Source organism: Pezoporus flaviventris, unplaced genomic scaffold (assembly GCF_033815535.1).
Source record: "Pezoporus flaviventris isolate CSIRO_AGI_PZ_B2104156 unplaced genomic scaffold, CSIRO_AGI_Pfla_v1 ptg000035l, whole genome shotgun sequence".
Classification (NCBI taxonomy): Eukaryota; Metazoa; Chordata; class Aves; order Psittaciformes; family Psittacidae; genus Pezoporus; species Pezoporus flaviventris.
The window spans coordinates 679,752-698,193 of record NW_026892583.1 but is presented as its reverse complement, the minus strand read 5'-3'; the positions used below and the strand labels follow the sequence as shown (position 1 = coordinate 698,193).

General features: G+C 42.3%; 1 protein-coding gene across 1 annotated transcript; it reads right to left on the bottom strand.

Moving 5' to 3' along the window:
- Positions 1-856: 856 nt before the first annotated feature.
- Positions 857-17,377, bottom strand: FBXO3 (F-box protein 3). The gene is made up of 11 exons (XM_061462067.1): positions 17,212-17,377; positions 13,887-13,976; positions 12,455-12,618; positions 11,354-11,468; positions 8,359-8,563; positions 7,255-7,300; positions 5,040-5,124; positions 4,480-4,602; positions 3,946-4,061; positions 3,359-3,549; positions 857-1,953 (listed from the first exon to the last, which is right to left on the bottom strand). The coding sequence occupies exons 1-11, from the start codon at positions 17,316-17,318 to the stop codon at positions 1,828-1,830; spliced, it is 1,368 nt and encodes a 455-aa protein (XP_061318051.1). The 5' UTR covers positions 17,319-17,377; the 3' UTR covers positions 857-1,827.
- Positions 17,378-18,442: the final 1,065 nt, after the last annotated feature.

Here is an 18,442-nt window from a genome sequence, read left to right as displayed (position 1 = left end):
CATAATGAAGAGTTCCAATGCTTGCAGCAGCACTGCAGCTGGTAGCTTTAGGCAATAAGCCATGTGCTAGAACAGCTTCCTGGAGCAATGGAACCACCTTTTTCCTGTTAGAAACACACGTTTGGTACGATAACAACATTTCATTCCCCTTACACGGTCACCTTCTCATTTGAGACATGCACAGTTGGAAGGAGTCCTGTGACAAGCTGTGCTTGGACCCAGGGCCTTGCACCCACACATCACAGTGCTCAGATGTTGAGAAAAAACATTGTCCTGTGTCTTGGCTTCTTCCACAGTAAGCAGTAATTATGGTTCCTCTTTAACATCCCAAGGGAGAACCACTCCCAGAGAAAACTACCAAGAGTTGGGAGTGTTTCTGTAGAGCCTCAGAACTTTCAGCTGATATCACTGAACTAGAACAGATCCTGGTTCAGTACCAAGCAAGCCTCCAACCATGAGAGTTATCTGTCCTTAAGCACACCCAACATCACTGGAATGAAGTCCAGTTCCAACTGAATTCTTCTTTCACTGATCCTTTAAACAGATGATGAATACTCTGTGAAGAAAAAGCATTACAGCACAAACATATTTTCCCCTCACAGTTAACACTTGTACCGCTGTGGAAGATCCAAATGCTGCGTGACACTTAAGATGAGCACATGGAGAATCTAATACCATGACTTGCAAAAACCCCAGGCTTTCTGTACGAGCAGTAACTAGTCAATAATGGAAACACTTGGAACCAGAATAAACTGGTTTTCCCCACAGGAGCTACTAATTCTGGGTGTCAAAAGGAAGAACTGGCTGGTCACACAATTATTGCTCAAGTCCTGGCAAGAAGAGTCCCATGTAGCACTTCAGAGCAAAGGAGGCAATTAAGTTGTTTATTAATAACAATGGAAACAAAATAAAAGGGATAAAGCAAACAGATACTTCTTTAAATAGAAAGTTTCTAATCATCTAGTGTTCTGTCAGGTTCCCCTTTTCTTCCTCTTTTCTCCTTTTTATTTAGGCGTAGTTACAAAACTCCAGAGAGGATCGAGGGAAACGTGATAATTCAACACAAATTTGACACCTATGACAAAGTCTGAACAGCAAATATTTTATAAAGAAAAACCTCAAAACATATTTACAAATTCATACTTTGTAGTTCACTGAGAAATTCCTTGGGTACCCAGTGGCAGCTTATGCACATACACTACATTCCAAAAAGGCATTATCCAGTCAGAGTCACTCAGCATAAAATGAAGTTGAAAGACAGATTGTCTAAAAATAAGGCCAGTTTCATTCCTCATTTATGTACCTGATGACCAGAATTTTCTGGTACTTCTATGCTAATAAACAAAAAGAGTGGAAGAGCACCTGATCTCAAGAGCAAACTGCAAGTTTTATCCTTAGCAGGAGTTATTAAGAGTAGAAACTCACCTTTTTTGCCATCTTGTCTATTGCTAATTTTAAATGCTTGTATAAAACCAAACCCCCACACCTGTATTTGCAATATGATCATAAATAGGCAATAGTTTAAAAATGTAAGATATGATTACCTCAGATTATCAAGCTATTTTGTACCCTGGGAAAAAAGTGAACAAAGCCCAAACACCTTCTTTGCCTGTCCCTCCCTCCCTCCCTCCCCATCTTTCCCCTTCCAAACCAGGAGAAGAAACCAAGTTAAACTCTGATGAATATTAGAACTGGCACCAACATTCATGCTAGTTGTCCTGATGTGCAACAGGAATTCCATTTACAACAGTCAGAAATATTCTTATGCACTAGCCCCAAAGAGTTCAGCTTCTGAAACCAGTTTATTTTGTTCTGTTAAAGAGCCCATCAGGTGTGACGTGGGCAGCGTCCACCAGGCGCAGGAATGTCCAACACCCTGCGGCGATCTTCGTATTCATCAGTGTCTGTGGAATCTTCGTCTTCATCCACTGCATATTCATTGTGATTTGTTTCCTACAACAAAACACATCCTGATTTAATTAACATCTTTTCCAGCTACTCCTAAGGAAGCACTAACAACTGTGTAGAAAACTCTGGTCTGCATTATGGTGTCTATTAGAAGTACACATTGTGATCTTCATCCTAAATCCAGCTCCTAACAATGCTTAATTTGTCATAGAGATAGTTCTGCCCAACTTCTTGACCATTAACTCACGAAATAATGAAGGCTGATGGCTATTTACTACGTACAATTATGTAAAGCCACAATTCAGTACCAGTTTTCTTGGCAGCTTATATTGTCTTTTATTAAAAGCAGTTTAAAAAGAAAGGGTCATTACTTGTAGAGCAAAAGAGAAAAGCAGTTATTTACAGCCCACTGAATGGAAGGAGGTTACAACTCCCATAAACAGAAGCATGAATTAAGAGATGCCATTATCTCTGCCCATGGCAGGAGGTTGGAACTAGGTGATCTTTCAAGTCCCTTCCAACCTAAACCAGTCTGTGATTCTATGATCTTCTGTTAGAATCACGACATCTCCTGGCACTTAACTCGTAGAGCTACTGGTAATGAGTGTTTCAAATCCCTGGAAAAACACGAAGTGTACAAGTAGAAGCCTACTCCTGAGGAAAGAGTGCTTGCAGAAAACTCCCAAGTTTTATCTGAATGAGTCTAAATGCCTATAGCAAAGGGAGAAATTATATAGTTAACCTGCAATCTCCACACTGAAACTACATTATAAGTAACAGCAAGCTAAATATCTTACTGATTCAAGAAGTCATTAATTGACTTTATGAAATGCACTTTCAGTGACATGAGCATCATAGAGGCTGCTATAATTTTTTAGTTGTCATCAACTGAAACTCTTCTTGCTGAAGAGAGTAGATACATTCTTATGGCTAAAAGAGGCAAAAGCGGTCATACTGAAGTAGAATATTCAAAAGAACTGTGAAATCTAATGCACTGCCATGTTTCTAAGTACAAATTAAGACCTTTGAAATACACCCTGAACATACATCCACACACCCCTATCTATTTCTGGGTACCCCGAGAGGGAGTTGTGTTCAGACACAGGACAACAGAACAGTCAGATTCTACCTCTGTCAGGAACCCACAGGGCCCCTCATCTCACTGATACAACCAGGTATCACACCAGAAAGAGGTGAGGACTTGAGGAAGGAGACCCAGAGCCATATGCAGCATCCTATGAAAACTAGGGCTGAGGGTCCTGAATTCAACTGGTAGCATTCCATGTCAAAAGCAACGAGGCTATGTGACTTTACCAATGTACAAACTCCTACAGAGATTACTACAGTTGCTAGGCTTAACTGGCACGTGTTTTGGAGTTACCAGTATAAATACTGTTCAGTACTGTAATTTTTGTACTAGAAGTGTTTTCACAACTGCACCTCCACTTACCATTCGTGCTGTAGACACCTTGAATGTTGGACACACCATATGGAATCTAGGAATTGTGACATTGAAGAATTTGTCCTTGTAGTAGAGGCAATGAAAGGTGTAATAGCCCTCCATGTATCCAGATGTTGTGGAAAACGTAGTACAGCTGGTATATTCATAGACTTTCCCTGGGCTGATAATGGGAAACTCCCCTGTTGGTAAAATAATAGATCATGACAGTAAGGACTGAAGTAGAACTTGCACTCCACAACATATTCAGGCAGATCATTTTATATTCCAGTGGATGCATAAATGATTCTCAGCCATTATTGATGTTAAACTGTCTGAAGGGTGGTTAACTATCAGGATGTTCAGATATCCCTTGCAAAACTACTTTAAAGACAAAACAGAGAATACACCTCTCTTTCTTTCAAGCAACAAGCTGATTTTGATATAAACTGTGTAACTACTACCTTCTGTCACTATAATGAGTAACTAGTAATGTAAATTCCCCAATATGTAAATACAGAGCACATCTAATGTACACTAAGTACACCAAATACAAAACCTCTCTCTCTATTGCGTTAGTAAAGCAATCTTTTACTTACCAACTACTCCAGGACCCTGAACTTCTTCTACATCACCTTTGGCATTTGTTATTTTCCAGTATCGACTGTCCAGCTGACAAGCCTTTTCAGGAAGAGCATCTTTGGACATTTCAATTCTAGAAGCCAAAATGCATACTTAATGGTTAGGTAACTACCTCTGTACAATTTAAGAAAGGCTTTAGTGTCCTTGGATCTAAGACTGGGCAAACAAAACCCCACGAAGTAGTGAAGATCCATCTCCATGCCCCTGCTTTGCTATCTGCTGTTATTTACCCCTTTCTACATCACAAGAGATACTTGTAACTTCTTTCCCCCACCCATCACTGTACTTTACCAATTACTAACCTGACTGGTACTCTGCATACCTGATCAGGTAATAATCTAGTATTTTCCTATTAGAAAGTGCAGCATGTTGTGCACATCTTGTTCATTTTAGAACAGTTTTGAATGCTTTGCATAAATTAGCATCAACCAATGCTTTGAACATTACGTAAGTCCCTGTGTTATAAGAGTTAATTCAGTTGTTATTTTTACCTGATTCTGTAAGTGAAGAAATAATGTGGTGGATGTACAGAACTGAGTTCAGGTAGAAAAGATGTGGACACAGAAACAGTAATATCTTCAGTTGTAGCAACACATTCTTTATCATGGACATACCTACAGAAAGGAAAACGTTAATGCTGCAAATTGCTCTGTACATTCAGTGCAGAAAACTACACATGTAAAGTGATTAAGTAATGTAACGAGAGCACTATGGGGCCGAGTAATACTTAACTCTCCATTTGGCAGTTAAATAGAAGACATATGTATGCAGTGTCTTCATGATGTGTACCTCCCCATCACCTAAACTCATACAGCTGTGGATCTCTTTGTACCTCCATTAATGCTTGTATTAAGCTATGTGTATGATTTCCTCTGAAGTCAATGAAAATACACTTGTTTAAGGATGTGTCATCATGCTGTTTAAAAAACTCCCAAAACTAGAGACTCCTACAGTTTTTGCACCAGCTACTCATAACTACTTGGAAAAAGGTCAGCATTCTAAAAGAAGCACCAAAGCCTTGCAGAGAAATTGTAAATCCCAGTCACGATACCTGAAAATCTGGTCTCTGATGATAGGATAACCTCCAGTTACAACTTTGTTTACATAGGATGTAAACCATTCCAAGTAAGATGTACCTAGATGCCAAAGAAGAATATTCATCAGAACAGGCAAATTCACCACTAAGCAGATTACAATAAATGCTTCAAGGAAAAAGTTTACAGCTTTGATTGTTGTTATAATAAACTCTCGGTTTCGATGACTCAGTATTCCAGACCATCTACCAACAAAGACCATTTGGAGAAACCAACCAAGAACTAAAAGTTAAGGGTGCATACTCCAGAAATGACAGAGCAAACAAAGAATCTCTTAGCTGAGTATGTCACGTTATAATCATGGTCTTCAAATGCTGATGTGTCTCACCAGCTCCTTTTCTGCTCATGACTGTTCTGCTATGACTGGGAAAGAGGAGAAGTATAGAGGCCTATACTACTTGTGTAGCAATTTTCAGCTACTCTACTTGCAGAGGAATGCAAGCCTGCTGGTGGATTTACGGACTTAGGTTTGATAACCAAGTTTCCATACGAATAGTTTCTGAAAAACACGCTAGCAAGTTGCAGTATTTCCTTCTCCTTAAAACCAGGGATAAGTCACAGACATCCTCCGCAGTCCTGTGACAAACCCAGAAGACTAAATCTGTGTGTTATTCTGAAGAAGCTGGGATTTTCATACACTTACAGCCATTGTCTGAGAACAGCCTTTCATACACCTACAGCTATTCTTTAGGAACAGCTTGATTTCCAAGTAGACAGTCAAACTGTCACATTTAACTCTCAAGTTGGATTTAAGCTGAAGTACTAAGAAATCATTATTCTCACCTTCACTGATGTGTTATCAAGTGCTACCACTCCTGTTAGATTAAGTGTACTTACTGCTTCTTCCTTTGAGCAAGAGCTATGTGTACTGTCCTTTGATCTTTTGGAAGTCTAAGGAACTCCAGGTTTATTATCCTCCTTCCTACCACTAATCCACAAAATGCAAACCTTGTATAAATGAACTCTGAATGGAGGAAGCGGATGAATTTACCCCATCACCCTCAAAATGACAAGATAAATGCTGTATATGAAAATTCCCCTCTACCTTGCAGTAAGTCAAGATTGGAATACATTTAAATATGATGTCTGATCACCTCACCACTGACTCAATTCCATAAAAGCAACAGCCTTGAGCTGCAATACCAATATATCACCCTCAGGTGGAGTGAAGCAAGCATCCAAACTCTTGAGCTTTTGCTGTGTATTCCTTATGATGGTTCTAAAGTACACAATGCATCCTGCAATAAGTCCTTTGTAAAGCAGGTAAGAACGTTGACTATATCACACTGAAATCAGTTCATACTGATCATACCACTACTTAGAAAGGTTTCCTAAAGTTAGCTTGGTTAAGCATTTGACTACCTTCATCCCAAACCAGCATTGCCTAATGCGGTTGCTCACTGTAGTATCAGTACGTATATCCTCAGAAACATGCCAGGCTAAATTTTAAGTAGGGTGCCATTTATTACACATCTGTCTTCACACCGAGTGAAAGGAATTAATTTAGACATAGCCACAATTACCAGATTCCAGTAGATTACCAAAAAGAAATAATCAAACAACTGGTGCAGTCAGTGTACATGTCAGACAGATGAGCACAACAGATTATTACATAACCAAACAACAATCATGCAGTTTTCCCCTTCCCTCCTTTTGGGCACTGGACTAGATGACCTTTGAAGGTCCCTTCCAACCCAAACTATTCGACAATTCCTTTACCCTTTGAACAAAGCAATCAGGCAACTAAAACATCCAGAAAAGTTTTCTTCTATGTTAATATTTAAATAGATTTCCTTAAGGGACACAATGTTTTCAACTCCTTACATGGCTGCAAAAGCTACTGGTGAAAAAACACCCAATCTTTCCGTCCACATGGGTGTTGCTTTTAACAGATGCTTACATCACTCCCATGAGCGCTAACTTAAAGGTTCTGCTCCCCTTGTTAGACAGGTTAGTGCACTGAATGATTTGTACACAAGGCACACACAAGAACAAGCTTCATTAAAGAGAGCTTGCATATCAATTCAAGTAGGCACTGATGATTTTAAGCAGCTTAGAGTCTTGCAAGTAACACAGAAAATTCAGCACTTGCTTTGCTCAAGTTGTACTGACAGGCATTTTCTAAACAGCACAGTTAAAACATTTTGCAGAGTATATTATTTAAAGGCTTACCTGTAATGAACATATCAATAGCAGATGGGTTGCGAGCCATTTGGTCCTAAAAGAGCAAGAAGTGTACGGATATATTAGAAGGAATGCATTAGACTTCTAAAGTTAAAATTCAACACCTGAATACAACATAGGAAACACTTTCCCTAGATTCACTAAACAAAATCTGTTTACTACATCATTCTAAGTTTGAATATGTGACTGGGAGTATAAAACACACACGCTTGTCCCCATGAATGCTCATGTGATCACTGAATATACAGCCTGAACATTCCATGAAGGCTCATGCATACAGAATCAGATTCAATGCATCATTCAAGAAATAAGGCTCCCCCAAATACTGCCTTAGAACAGAAGCACAGAACAGCTAAGGTTGGAAGAGAGCTTTCGGGATGACCAGTCTAATCCATCTGCTTGAGGCAGAGTTAGCTACAGCATGTTGCCCAGGATCATTCCCATCCCTGGAAGCGTTCAAGGCCAGGTTGGATGGGGCTTTAAGCAATGCAATCTACTGGAAAAGGGGGAGGGAGTCATCAGGGCATAAGGTAATGAGAGGGCTAAAAACTTGTTACGTTTAATATCCTTAAGCTTCGCTAACAACAATACGCCTATCTTAAAATACCAGAATTATGAGGAATACTCAATTATATTCTACAAAGGAGCTGTTCAAAAGCAATTTGCTCTCTCACTAGAGTAAGTTTTCCTTAGAAACCAGGGTTATCATTTACTGTAGGAAGTTTACATTTAAAATATCTAGGGGAGGAGATATATACAGATGCTGATCTTCTTTAATGGAAGCTTTTCTTCCTTACAGAAACAGGGGCAAAAGGGTATATCTGCCATAGTTTGAACAAATTAAATTAGTACCTTCCAATAAGGACGAATGTATAGAAATTGTTATAGATATCAACAACGTCGTGTAAATTTATTTCACTTACGGGCTTTGGTACTTGCCCTTGAGTTGCCATCTGGTTTTCATCACACTAACATCATTTTTCAGCATTCACTTTCTACAATGCAAAATACTTTAGGTATCTGATAACGTGTATAGGGACAGCAGCAGCCATTAGCAAAGTACATTCAGGAGTATAAACACATGCTCCTTACAGGACACTGATAGAAGATCTCGTATTTATTTCGTCCCTCCACACTCTCCAGGGCCATGTATTGACTCAGGCCAGTGTGAATGCAGAAAGTAAGAGGAAGACACTGCTTCAGGCCTAGCCTCTGCTGAAAACCTCCAGCTGCTGTGTCGATATCCAGCAAGTCTTCAGAGCGGTAGTGGTTTGACAGTGCCATGCTTCCCATCAAACTGAACAGACAGCAACAAAAAAGGAATGATAAAGAGAAGATACCACTTACAAGGCAAAGACAGCTTTAAAGCTTTTCTAAGTATTGATTCGATGCATATGAGACTTAGATGAACTCCAAGTCTAACACCCAGGTGCTGAACTAGGTTATTAGTTCACAGCATCAACCTCTGCAAAGGGAGGCTTGATGGCTTCAAGATAAACACTTCCTTGTATATATTTTAAACTGTGTTGGTGATTCCCATCATCTCTGCAACTGCTTCGAAGAAGTTGTTCACAGCCGATACAGCTTCCTATAGTAGCAGAATATATCCTATCTATATCTTAAGTTTTGTGCAAGTTCATTTCAATACTATCAAAGCATCCATGACTTTTCAACCCACTGCAGTAACAGTCATTGATCAAAACTAATGAGCAAGGTTCTCTACAGTGTGGACAAAAGGCTGAGAAGTAAACTAGCTAAATAACCATTGAGTCAAAGAGATTATAATCTCAGTATAGAAAGTAAAGGCATAGAGACACAGGTAAACGGACATACAGGGAGAGAATGAGACAATATTCATCAGCAGGACATGGCAAGACCATCAAGTGTCTTTCCAATTTTTTTCCTCTCTAGCTTTTTGTAAGTATCGCAGCAAAGAATGGGTTTTGTTATCTGTTTGGTTTTGACAACAAGGAAGTGACACTGAAGACAGTAAAAGAAGCCACTCACACATAAGAAAAGTAGTATTAATCTGAAATATGGCACAGAATAGGAACAAGGTGAGTACTGGAAACTAAATTTAACCTTGATATGAATGATGGGCTAGATGCCAGCCAGGGTGAAAATAAACAAGCAATCTACATTCAATGTAATAAAGGGGCAGACAATGTCAGAATGGTAGAAAAGGGGTAACATGATCAAATTAATCAACTACAAGAACACACACTACAGCAGCGTGCTTAGCAGCAGGAGGAGTACACAAACCTGTCATATACACCTCCCCACCCATACTCCCTACTAATTTGCCTTTCACTGATGTTCTCAGATGTAAACTCCTGCAGATGCTGAAGCTTTTACTGGTGTTATGAAAGCAGTGACTCAGGTGCAAGCTGCCACACGTCAGTGTGATATAAGCTGATCCCATCCTGGGCAACAGGTTCCATTCCTCTTTTCCCTTACATAGCCTTGCTGGAATTAGCGTGTTGTGCAGTTTAAAGAGTGATGCTAACATGCAAACACAGAAAGCTGAAGCATTCAACAATGACAACTAGTCCCAAATCTTCTAGGCACATCATCACACTAGAGGCTTTGTGGGAGTGAAAAAGTAGGAGGAAGAGCAGGAAGCACACAAGCTGTATCTGAAGTCTATAGAACTAGGGCACCTATCTCCTCTCTAAAAAAAGGTTTTCCTGGAAAAGAAAGGGAACTAGAAGTCATCCTTATGGCTGCATAAAAATGTTCCACATATTCCTTCTGCACATTTGAATCACAGAATGATCTGGGTTGGAAAGTGCCTTAAGATCACCTAGCTCCAACCCCCTTGCCATGGGCAGGGACACCTTACGCTAAACCGTATCAACCAAGACTCTGTCCAATCTAGCTTTGAACACCGCCAGGGATGAAGCATTTACTACTTCGCTGGGCAACCCATTCCAGTGCCTCACCATCCTTACAGTAAAGAATTTCTTCCTTATATCTAACCTGAACTTCCCCTGTTTCAGTTTGAACCCGCTACCCCTTGTCCTATCACTGCAGTCCCTAATGAAGAGTCCCTCTCCAGCATCCCTGTAGGCCCCTTCAGATACTGGAAGGCTGCTCTGAGTTCTCCACACAGCCTTCTCTTCTCCAGGCTGAACAGCCCCAACTTTCTCAGCCTGTCTCCACACAGGAGGTGCTCCAGTCCCCTGATCATCCTTGTGGCCCTTCTCTGGATTGCTCCAACAGTTCCATGTCCTTCTTATGTTGAGGACACCAGAAATGCACACAGAGCTCCAAGGGGGGTCTTCATGAGAGTAGAATAGAGGGACAGGGTCACCTCCTTCAACCTGCTGGTCACAGTCCTTCAACATACAACACTGGAATTGGAGAAAGCTGCACTTTCTTTGCTTGTGAAGGTTTTGGTAAAGTAACATGAATGCATTGGCCCCTACAGACACTGCAATGATTTGCTGTAGCTTTCAATCTTTAGCTAACACTAGCAGCATTTATCAGGTGCTGACCTGCTAACTCTGCCTATAGCTGCAAGATAGAAAACTATGTTTGGTTATTTACCTTCTAACCTTAACATAGGAGGAGTTTTCAATTGCTGAAACCTCATCAAATTGTATCAAATCTTCTACTGAGAAGACTTCATTAGCAGAACTGACATTTTGATTCTACTTGAAATGATTACCCGGTTTGAAAGCCATTCCCTAATCATTTTAATGAAAAGAGTGATTCCTGAAAGATCAAGAGGCCAATTTACTCATGTAATACAACAGAAAACTTTAGGAGAACAACTTGCAGTGGTACCATTGAAAGTCCAACAGTTGGAAGTTCTAGTTATTACCAAAAAAGAAACTAAATCAGGGCTCTCACTAGGAAAAAGGGCTGAAGTGCAAGAGTAATTTCAGCAAAACCACACTGTGTTTTCGGTTCCTCCCGAGACTGGAAGACAGCCAATTCTAGAAGCATCACTTCAAGCCATCACTCAGTTACATTTAAATGCTTGAGTTATCCTGTTCAGAAGACATTTTATATTGTTAATAAAGGAACTACCCAAGAAATAGAAAAGGAATTAATAACTTGGTATATAGTTTTTGCTCCTTACCCAGGAACAACGAGCTTCTGTCCATTATGAATACGAAAAGAACACCGATAGTCATCAGGGAGTTTGCAACCTATTTGTGCTTCCACAGCATCCAGATCTTCCTCCTGCACACTCTCTGTGTAAAAAAAAGAGACAGTAAGTGGCAGTTTTGGAGGGGAAATCTGCTGCTCCTACAAGATTCCTAAATGTAATGCTGCTCCACTACTCTGTCCCCAGTGCCCACTGTGCTCTTCCTGACACAGCTGGTATTAGAGGTTGCGTTAAGACCTCTCCTTCAAAATCTTATTTCACATAATTTCAATAGGGCTGCAGGGCTAAAAATGAGGCAAAAACTTGCCACATTCTACACATAACAGCATGTTTTCAACTTCCAAAGAGAATGTTAAGTAGCCCCAGCAACCTTAACAGTATGGAAGGTATTTTATGTTATCACAAAAGGAATACTTATTTCCAAGTATTTTGCCATTTATGATTCAGAGAAAGTGAAGTAACAGACATACAAAAGCAAGATAAAGTCAGCTCAACTTTGGGATGCAGCGGTCTACTAGCATGGTCTCAAGCATCTTCCATTGATTAAATTCATGCTAATGGCCAGACTCACTAAAAATCAAGTATTTCCAATACCAAACATAGAATTTTTAAAAGCCCTGATCAAACAAACATGGACTCAAGTCAATATTTGGTGACTTTATTATAAGCTAGGTGGCACAGAATGAATACGACATACGTTTGAAAGGAAGATGATTACTTAATACAGCACCGATCTCCATCTGATGAAATCTCTACAGGTCTGACTTAAGTAGAAAGTATTTACAAAGTGACATGAACCTTTCTCCCCCCAGTATTGCCAGTGAAACACACACGTAGGATGAAAGCAGTACCACAGAATCACAGAATGGTTTGAGTTGGAAAGGACCTTAAGATCGTCCAGTTCCAACCCCCTGCCATAGGCAGGGACACCTCACACTAAACCATGTCACCCAAGGCTCTGTCCAACCTGGCCTTGAACACTGCCAGGGATGGAGCATTTACCACTTCTTTGGGCAACCTGTGCCAGTATGAAAGTTAACAACAGGCAACCTACTAGGTATTACACTGTACCTTTCAAAGAACCAATCATCCGAGGACACCTCTGTCCCAAGTATTTTTCCAGGTCATCCCAGGCTTTTTTCAATGTAGCATAGTATTGGATGTATCTTCCCAGGTCAGAGTAGGTACTGATGAAGATGGCTTTCCAGCTCTGATTTCGTTGGCTTTTTTCCTCTCTAAGTGGATATGAAGAAAAGAAGCTAAAAAAACAGCCTAAAAAAGCTTAACTTCTATACCCAAGAAGTTATTTGGCAGCAGCAGTACGCATAATATTAAGCTAGGAACACTCTGAGCCACATGAAGCTACACGAACTCATTTAATTTTGGCATCTATTCAACAGCAACTTGGAACAGAATTAGGAAACATTCAGGGTATTTAGTACCAGGGGAAAAACAGTATTCCTTTAAATAGAGGGCTGCCTATTATTAAATCTTAGAACTGGTGACTGGCTAATTCACATCACATTTCACACATACAAAGACAAGGCTTGAAAAAAAAAACCCCACATTTTTGATCTACTGCATTAGTCACAAACTCCTTTATTCACCCAATAAAGAAGGATTAAGGAGCAAACCAGAGAGTTAAATGAGAACTCTGGGCACTGATATGGAAAGTCAATTTCTTAGGGAATTACTGAATATTCATTTCTCCCCACAGGTACAACAGAAGGCTATAGGAAGACAGGCTGCCAAAAATGTGCTAACATCTGACAAAGGATGCTTGACTCCAAACTGTAGCAGCCACATGTGGAGCACTGTGTCCAGTTCTATGGTCCCTACTACATGAAAGATATGGACGTACTGGAAAAAGTCCAACACAGGGCCTCAAACGTGATTACAGAACTGAAAGAATTATTCTGCCTGAGAAAATTCAGGGGGATCTTATCAATGTGTACAATTACCTAATGGGAAGGAGTAAAGGTGGAGGCAGATTCTTCTCAGCAGCACTCATTGATAAGACACTGGACACAGTCCTGGACAACCTGCTCTAGGTGACCCTGCATGAGCAGGGGAGTTGGACTAGAGGACCAAAAAGATCTCTTCCAACCTCATCTGTTCTGTGATTCCAGTAATGACATAAGAATCCAGCTGTACCCCTAACATGGCCATCCAGATGTACCCCTCATAATTGCAGCACTCAGACTTTCTTTCATAGAATATATGGTGTCTGATAAGATTAAGTTGCCCTCTTAATGCCGAGGCTGAAGGAGAAGCTGTGCTTCTTCTCTATCCATCCATAAAGCTTTTTAACACTTGTACCTTCATGAAGCTTTTTTAGGAGATGAGTATTTCTGATACCTCTAACCTTTCATCAGTTTGGTAAGAAGCTGGTGAATACCAATGCAGTCTTAAGAGTTACTAGAAGTAACGTGGACCAAAACAGATAGCACGGTAACATAAGTTTCATTTTAATAGCAAAAAGGCTTAAACCAACCACACTTACTCTGAAATAAGCCAGTATTTCTTGCAATGTCTTTTCCACAATGGATCATGGCTTGATAGCTGATTTAATCTTCGACTTAGATAGCAGCAACTATAAATATAAAATAATTTAAATTTATTACAAAAGATTAGCAAAATAAACAGGGATAAATAGTGACCAGTGTATTACACACTGCATTCTCATTAAATGAATGCAGAGGTCGAAAGTTAGTTAGCTGTCCTTTCTAGAGTTGTGCTTACAATGGTTAAGTCTCCATTATAGCTGTACCAGTCGTGAACTACTTTTCTCCATGCTTTGAGAACTGCCAGCAATTAAGCAATTCTGTAAAGCAGGTCACCCAGCAGGGCTGTGCCATCGTAAACATTGTCTGAAGGATTCCAGCGTGACTCCACTGCCCTGGCAGCAGGATTCCAGTAGCACAGCCTAGTCATGGTTTAAATTCCAACTGTAGGGTGGGCTGCATCAAAAGGAGTGTGAGCAGCAAGTCAAAAGAGATGATCCCGCTCTCTACTCTGCTCTCATGAGACCCTATATGCAGCACTGTGTGCAGCTCTGGTGTCCTCAATGTAAGAAGGACATGGAGCTGTTGGAACAAGTCCAGAGGCCATGAGGATGAAAAGGGGCTGAAATACCTCCTGTATGAAAACAGGCTGAGAACACTGGGGCTGTGGAGCCCAGAGAAGAGAAGCTGCTTGGAGACTTCAGAGCAGCTTCCAGCGTGTGAAGGGGGCTACAATGATGCTGGAGAGGGACTCTTCGTCAGGGACTGTAGGGATAGGACAAGGGGGAATGGGTTCAAACTAAAACAGGGGAAGTTCAGGTTAGATCTAAGGAAGAAGTTCTTTACTGTGAGCATGTGAGGCACTGGAAAAGGTTGTCCAAAGAAGTGACAAATGCTCCATCCATGGTAGTGTTCTAGGCCAGGCTGGACCAAGCCCTGAGTGACATGGTCTAGTGTGACGTGTCCCTGGGGTTCGAACTGGATGATCTTAATGTCCTTTCCAACCCTAACCATTCTGTGATTCTATGATTCTGGGTCTAGGCAAGGAGATAGCAAAAGCTAACCTATATTCCTGATTCCTAAATTGCTCTTTAAAAGCAGCAAGGGAGGTGCCATCAAATACAGTCTGTTCCCGTATTTACTTTTAGTTATAAAGCCTTTCTGAAATGTACAACTTGCATCCACAGCAAGACATTTCAACCTATTTATATGAGTAAAAATGGGCAGCAGAGCATCAGCAACATGCAGAGCAGTAATACAGGGAATGATTCGGTTATTCAAAGATTCATAGAATTTAAAAGAGATTATTGCCTCACTCAGTCCAACCTGAACACCAGCCAATAAACCTTTTCACTTCTATGTTTGAGCTGAATTATCAGTTATGCTTTAAAGAAACACCCCAAAGATACGACCAATTTAGATGAGGCAACATCACTTCCTTTGGTAGTTTGTTCTAAGAGTTAGGCGTATTTAATGGCTTTGATTAACATCTAAATACCCTAAATGAGATTACCAAACTTAAGCTTCCAGTTACTGCTTTCTGGGATCTTGTCAGTGTGATTCAGAAACTGGGAAGTAAGATAGACCAACACTGCAAATGGACACAGTTACGTACCGAAATAAAGACGCCTCTCATGCCTGTCTTTGACAAGTAAAATCAGCCAAAGTCCAGGGCTGGTCAAAATCTCCTGCACCAAAACTAAGGTGTTTTTCATATATGTAATTCATATTTAGCTGTTCAATCCTGCTCCCCCACACACATTATAAGAAAGTGATAAATGCTCCATCCCTGGCAGTGTTCAAGGCCAGGCTGAACAGAGCCTTGGGTGACATGGTCTAGTGTGAGGTGTCCCTGCTTATGTCAGGGGGTTGGAACTGGATGATCTTTAGAACTTTCCAACCCAAACCATTCTATGATGCTATGAAATCTATTACACTGGTGATTATTGATGCTTCTGGTAGGAAAGAAGTCACCCACCGTGGCATCACAGTAACACGTCTTCAACATGACACAGATGCAATTAAAGCCATTCTCAATAATTACATAAATATTTGGTCACTCATCAGCTTTTCTATTATTTAGGGCCACCACCAGCCTAACCAACCCATGGAACTGGTAATGTGTGTGATGGTCCGAGCATATATGTGTCACTAGAACAAACGTAAGCAACCTAGATTTGTCCTCAACTAACACAAACAGTCAGTTCTGCAAAACTGCCATTACTGACCTTTCAAATGAGAAGCCTACACAATATGTGATTGTCCTTGCACAGCAAAATCCATCTTACTTTGTTAAATACATAACACAAATAGGTAGCGTCTTCATCACACCATTAGGAACTACTACTAAATCATCTGTGCTGGGCTTGTAACAGTTGTTCTAGTTTTGCTTATACTTAATGCGTTTTTTGCTGTTAGAACTCTCTCACGTCTTTAGCTTTGTTGACTAGCATTTACAGGGGAAAGAAAAACCCCAAACAAACCCCATTTTGTTAATATTCTATTGCATTCATGCCTATACCTCCTTCTTTGATTAAGTGCTGTGCTTTCAATCGCTGCCAGTGCTTGTACTGCACTGAAAACACACACTCATCTTCACGCTATGACTCAACTCTAGAGCCATCCAGCAAAGCGTCCGAGAGCAACCTGCAACTTTCACTCATGGCTTTTTCTGCCTGAGAAGTCACCTTTTGTCCTTTCATTTGGTTTTTGCTCAAATCACTGAAGATACCTACCGGTGGAGACTGCCCTTTGTTTACCCAAGGGTATGCAACAGTTACGTGAGAGTTATTGACCCTGCAAATTTAGCTATGGGTTCATCCCTGAACTGTGATCTAGCTACAAACAGAACCAACGTACAACCGGGGAGAGAACAGCCCGAACGTTGCCTTCTGCCACGAACCCCCAGAGAAGGCCGGTGCTCCGCACGGGAGCGGCGCTCTGGGGTCTGCCCTGCACTCGGCAGCTCTCCAGGACAAGCCAACCCGCCTTGCCCGCACTCACGGAGCGCCCTGAGCCCCTTCGCCCCGACCCTTGCGATCCGCACACCCAGAAGTTGTGAGGCCCCGGGCCACCGGCAGCCCGCAGCCTTCACCCCACCTCCCACCGCCTTCCCCCGCCAGCTCCTCCCGCTGACCCCGCCGCAGGAGCCGGCCTCGGCTCCCCCGGCAAAGACACACTGGGCCCTCCCGCCTGCCCCCTCAGCTCCGCCGTGAGCGGGGCCCCGCTCCCCGCCCCGGCGCTGCCTCCGCACCCCCGCCGAGGCCCCGCTCCCCCACCCGCCGGGCAGCGCGGATCCGGCAGAGCCCCGGCCCCGACCCGTACCTCATCAGATCCCGGTAATCGAGGAAGCTGAGGATGAGCAGCAGCGGGTCGGTCGGCAGCAGCTCCAGACTAAGAGCGGAGGGCTCCATGTCCAGGGGCGCCGCCATCTTGCGAGCCGTCCCACGGCTGCGCCGCTCCGTTGTCAGCGGCCGGGACGCCGGGAGAAGAGGCGGAGGAGGGAGGGGAGTCCCGCAGCGCCCCCTGCTGGCGGCTCCTCCCCGCCCTCCGCGGCTCCTCCTGCGGGCGGCCGCCTCTCCGCGCAGCGTTGCGGCTCGCCTCAGTCCTCACCATGGGGTCGGGTATTGGGGTAGGCACCGTCCCCTGTGCAGCAGCCATATCCAACCCCCTCTGCCATCTCGGTGGTTAAGCGTGTCCCGCAGCGATGCTTACCTCGGGTGGAGACCATGAGGTGGAAGCCTCATGGCGGGAGAGGAGCTCCGTGCCTTGGGGAGTGCAGGCCACTCGGCCTTGATCCTCTGCTCTGGACCACCACAGGCTTGGCTGGTGTACGGCCATCTGTGAGCCCGGCGCGGATGTCCCCCTTACCCTAAAGCGTTCCAGATGGCGTGGTTTGGCAACTGCCCTGAGCCCATCTGGTCAATGGTTCAGGCAGGCTGGGACTTGGGTGTGAAGCTATGCTTTGGTTTTAAAGACTATTAAGAGATCAAGTTTCTTAATATACTTTCTGCATAACTTAAAGCCTGAATTACCTTGAACAATTAAAACACATCTGGAATTTTTGAAATAAGATAATTCAGTGTGTGAACAGGAAGTGAAATAATCAAGATTTAAGAGCAAAGTAGAAAGTAACAGAAGGAAATAGAGCAAGAATAGAAAGGCGCCTTCATGAGTTTGCTGAGGAAGCAGAAAATGCATACAAATCTGTGAAGCTACCAGATTTGATAATCACATATCACAATGATCATTTTCCAGTCAAAAAAGGGGTGATGTGGAATGCTGCCATTCAAAAGGGCAAAACTGCTCTTAAATCTTTAACTACACCTGCGCAAAATGGCCAGCGAGCATAAACGCCTCCAAATCTTCACACCACCAACGTAATAATGGGATTAAAGAGTGGGGAATCATCATGGACAGTGTGTGCCAAGAGTGGGGAGCCATCATGGACACTGAGTGCCAAGAGTGGGGAACCATCATGGACAGTGCGTGCCAAGAGTGGGGAGCCATCATGGACAGTGTGTGCCAAGAGTGGGGAATCATCATGGACACTGCG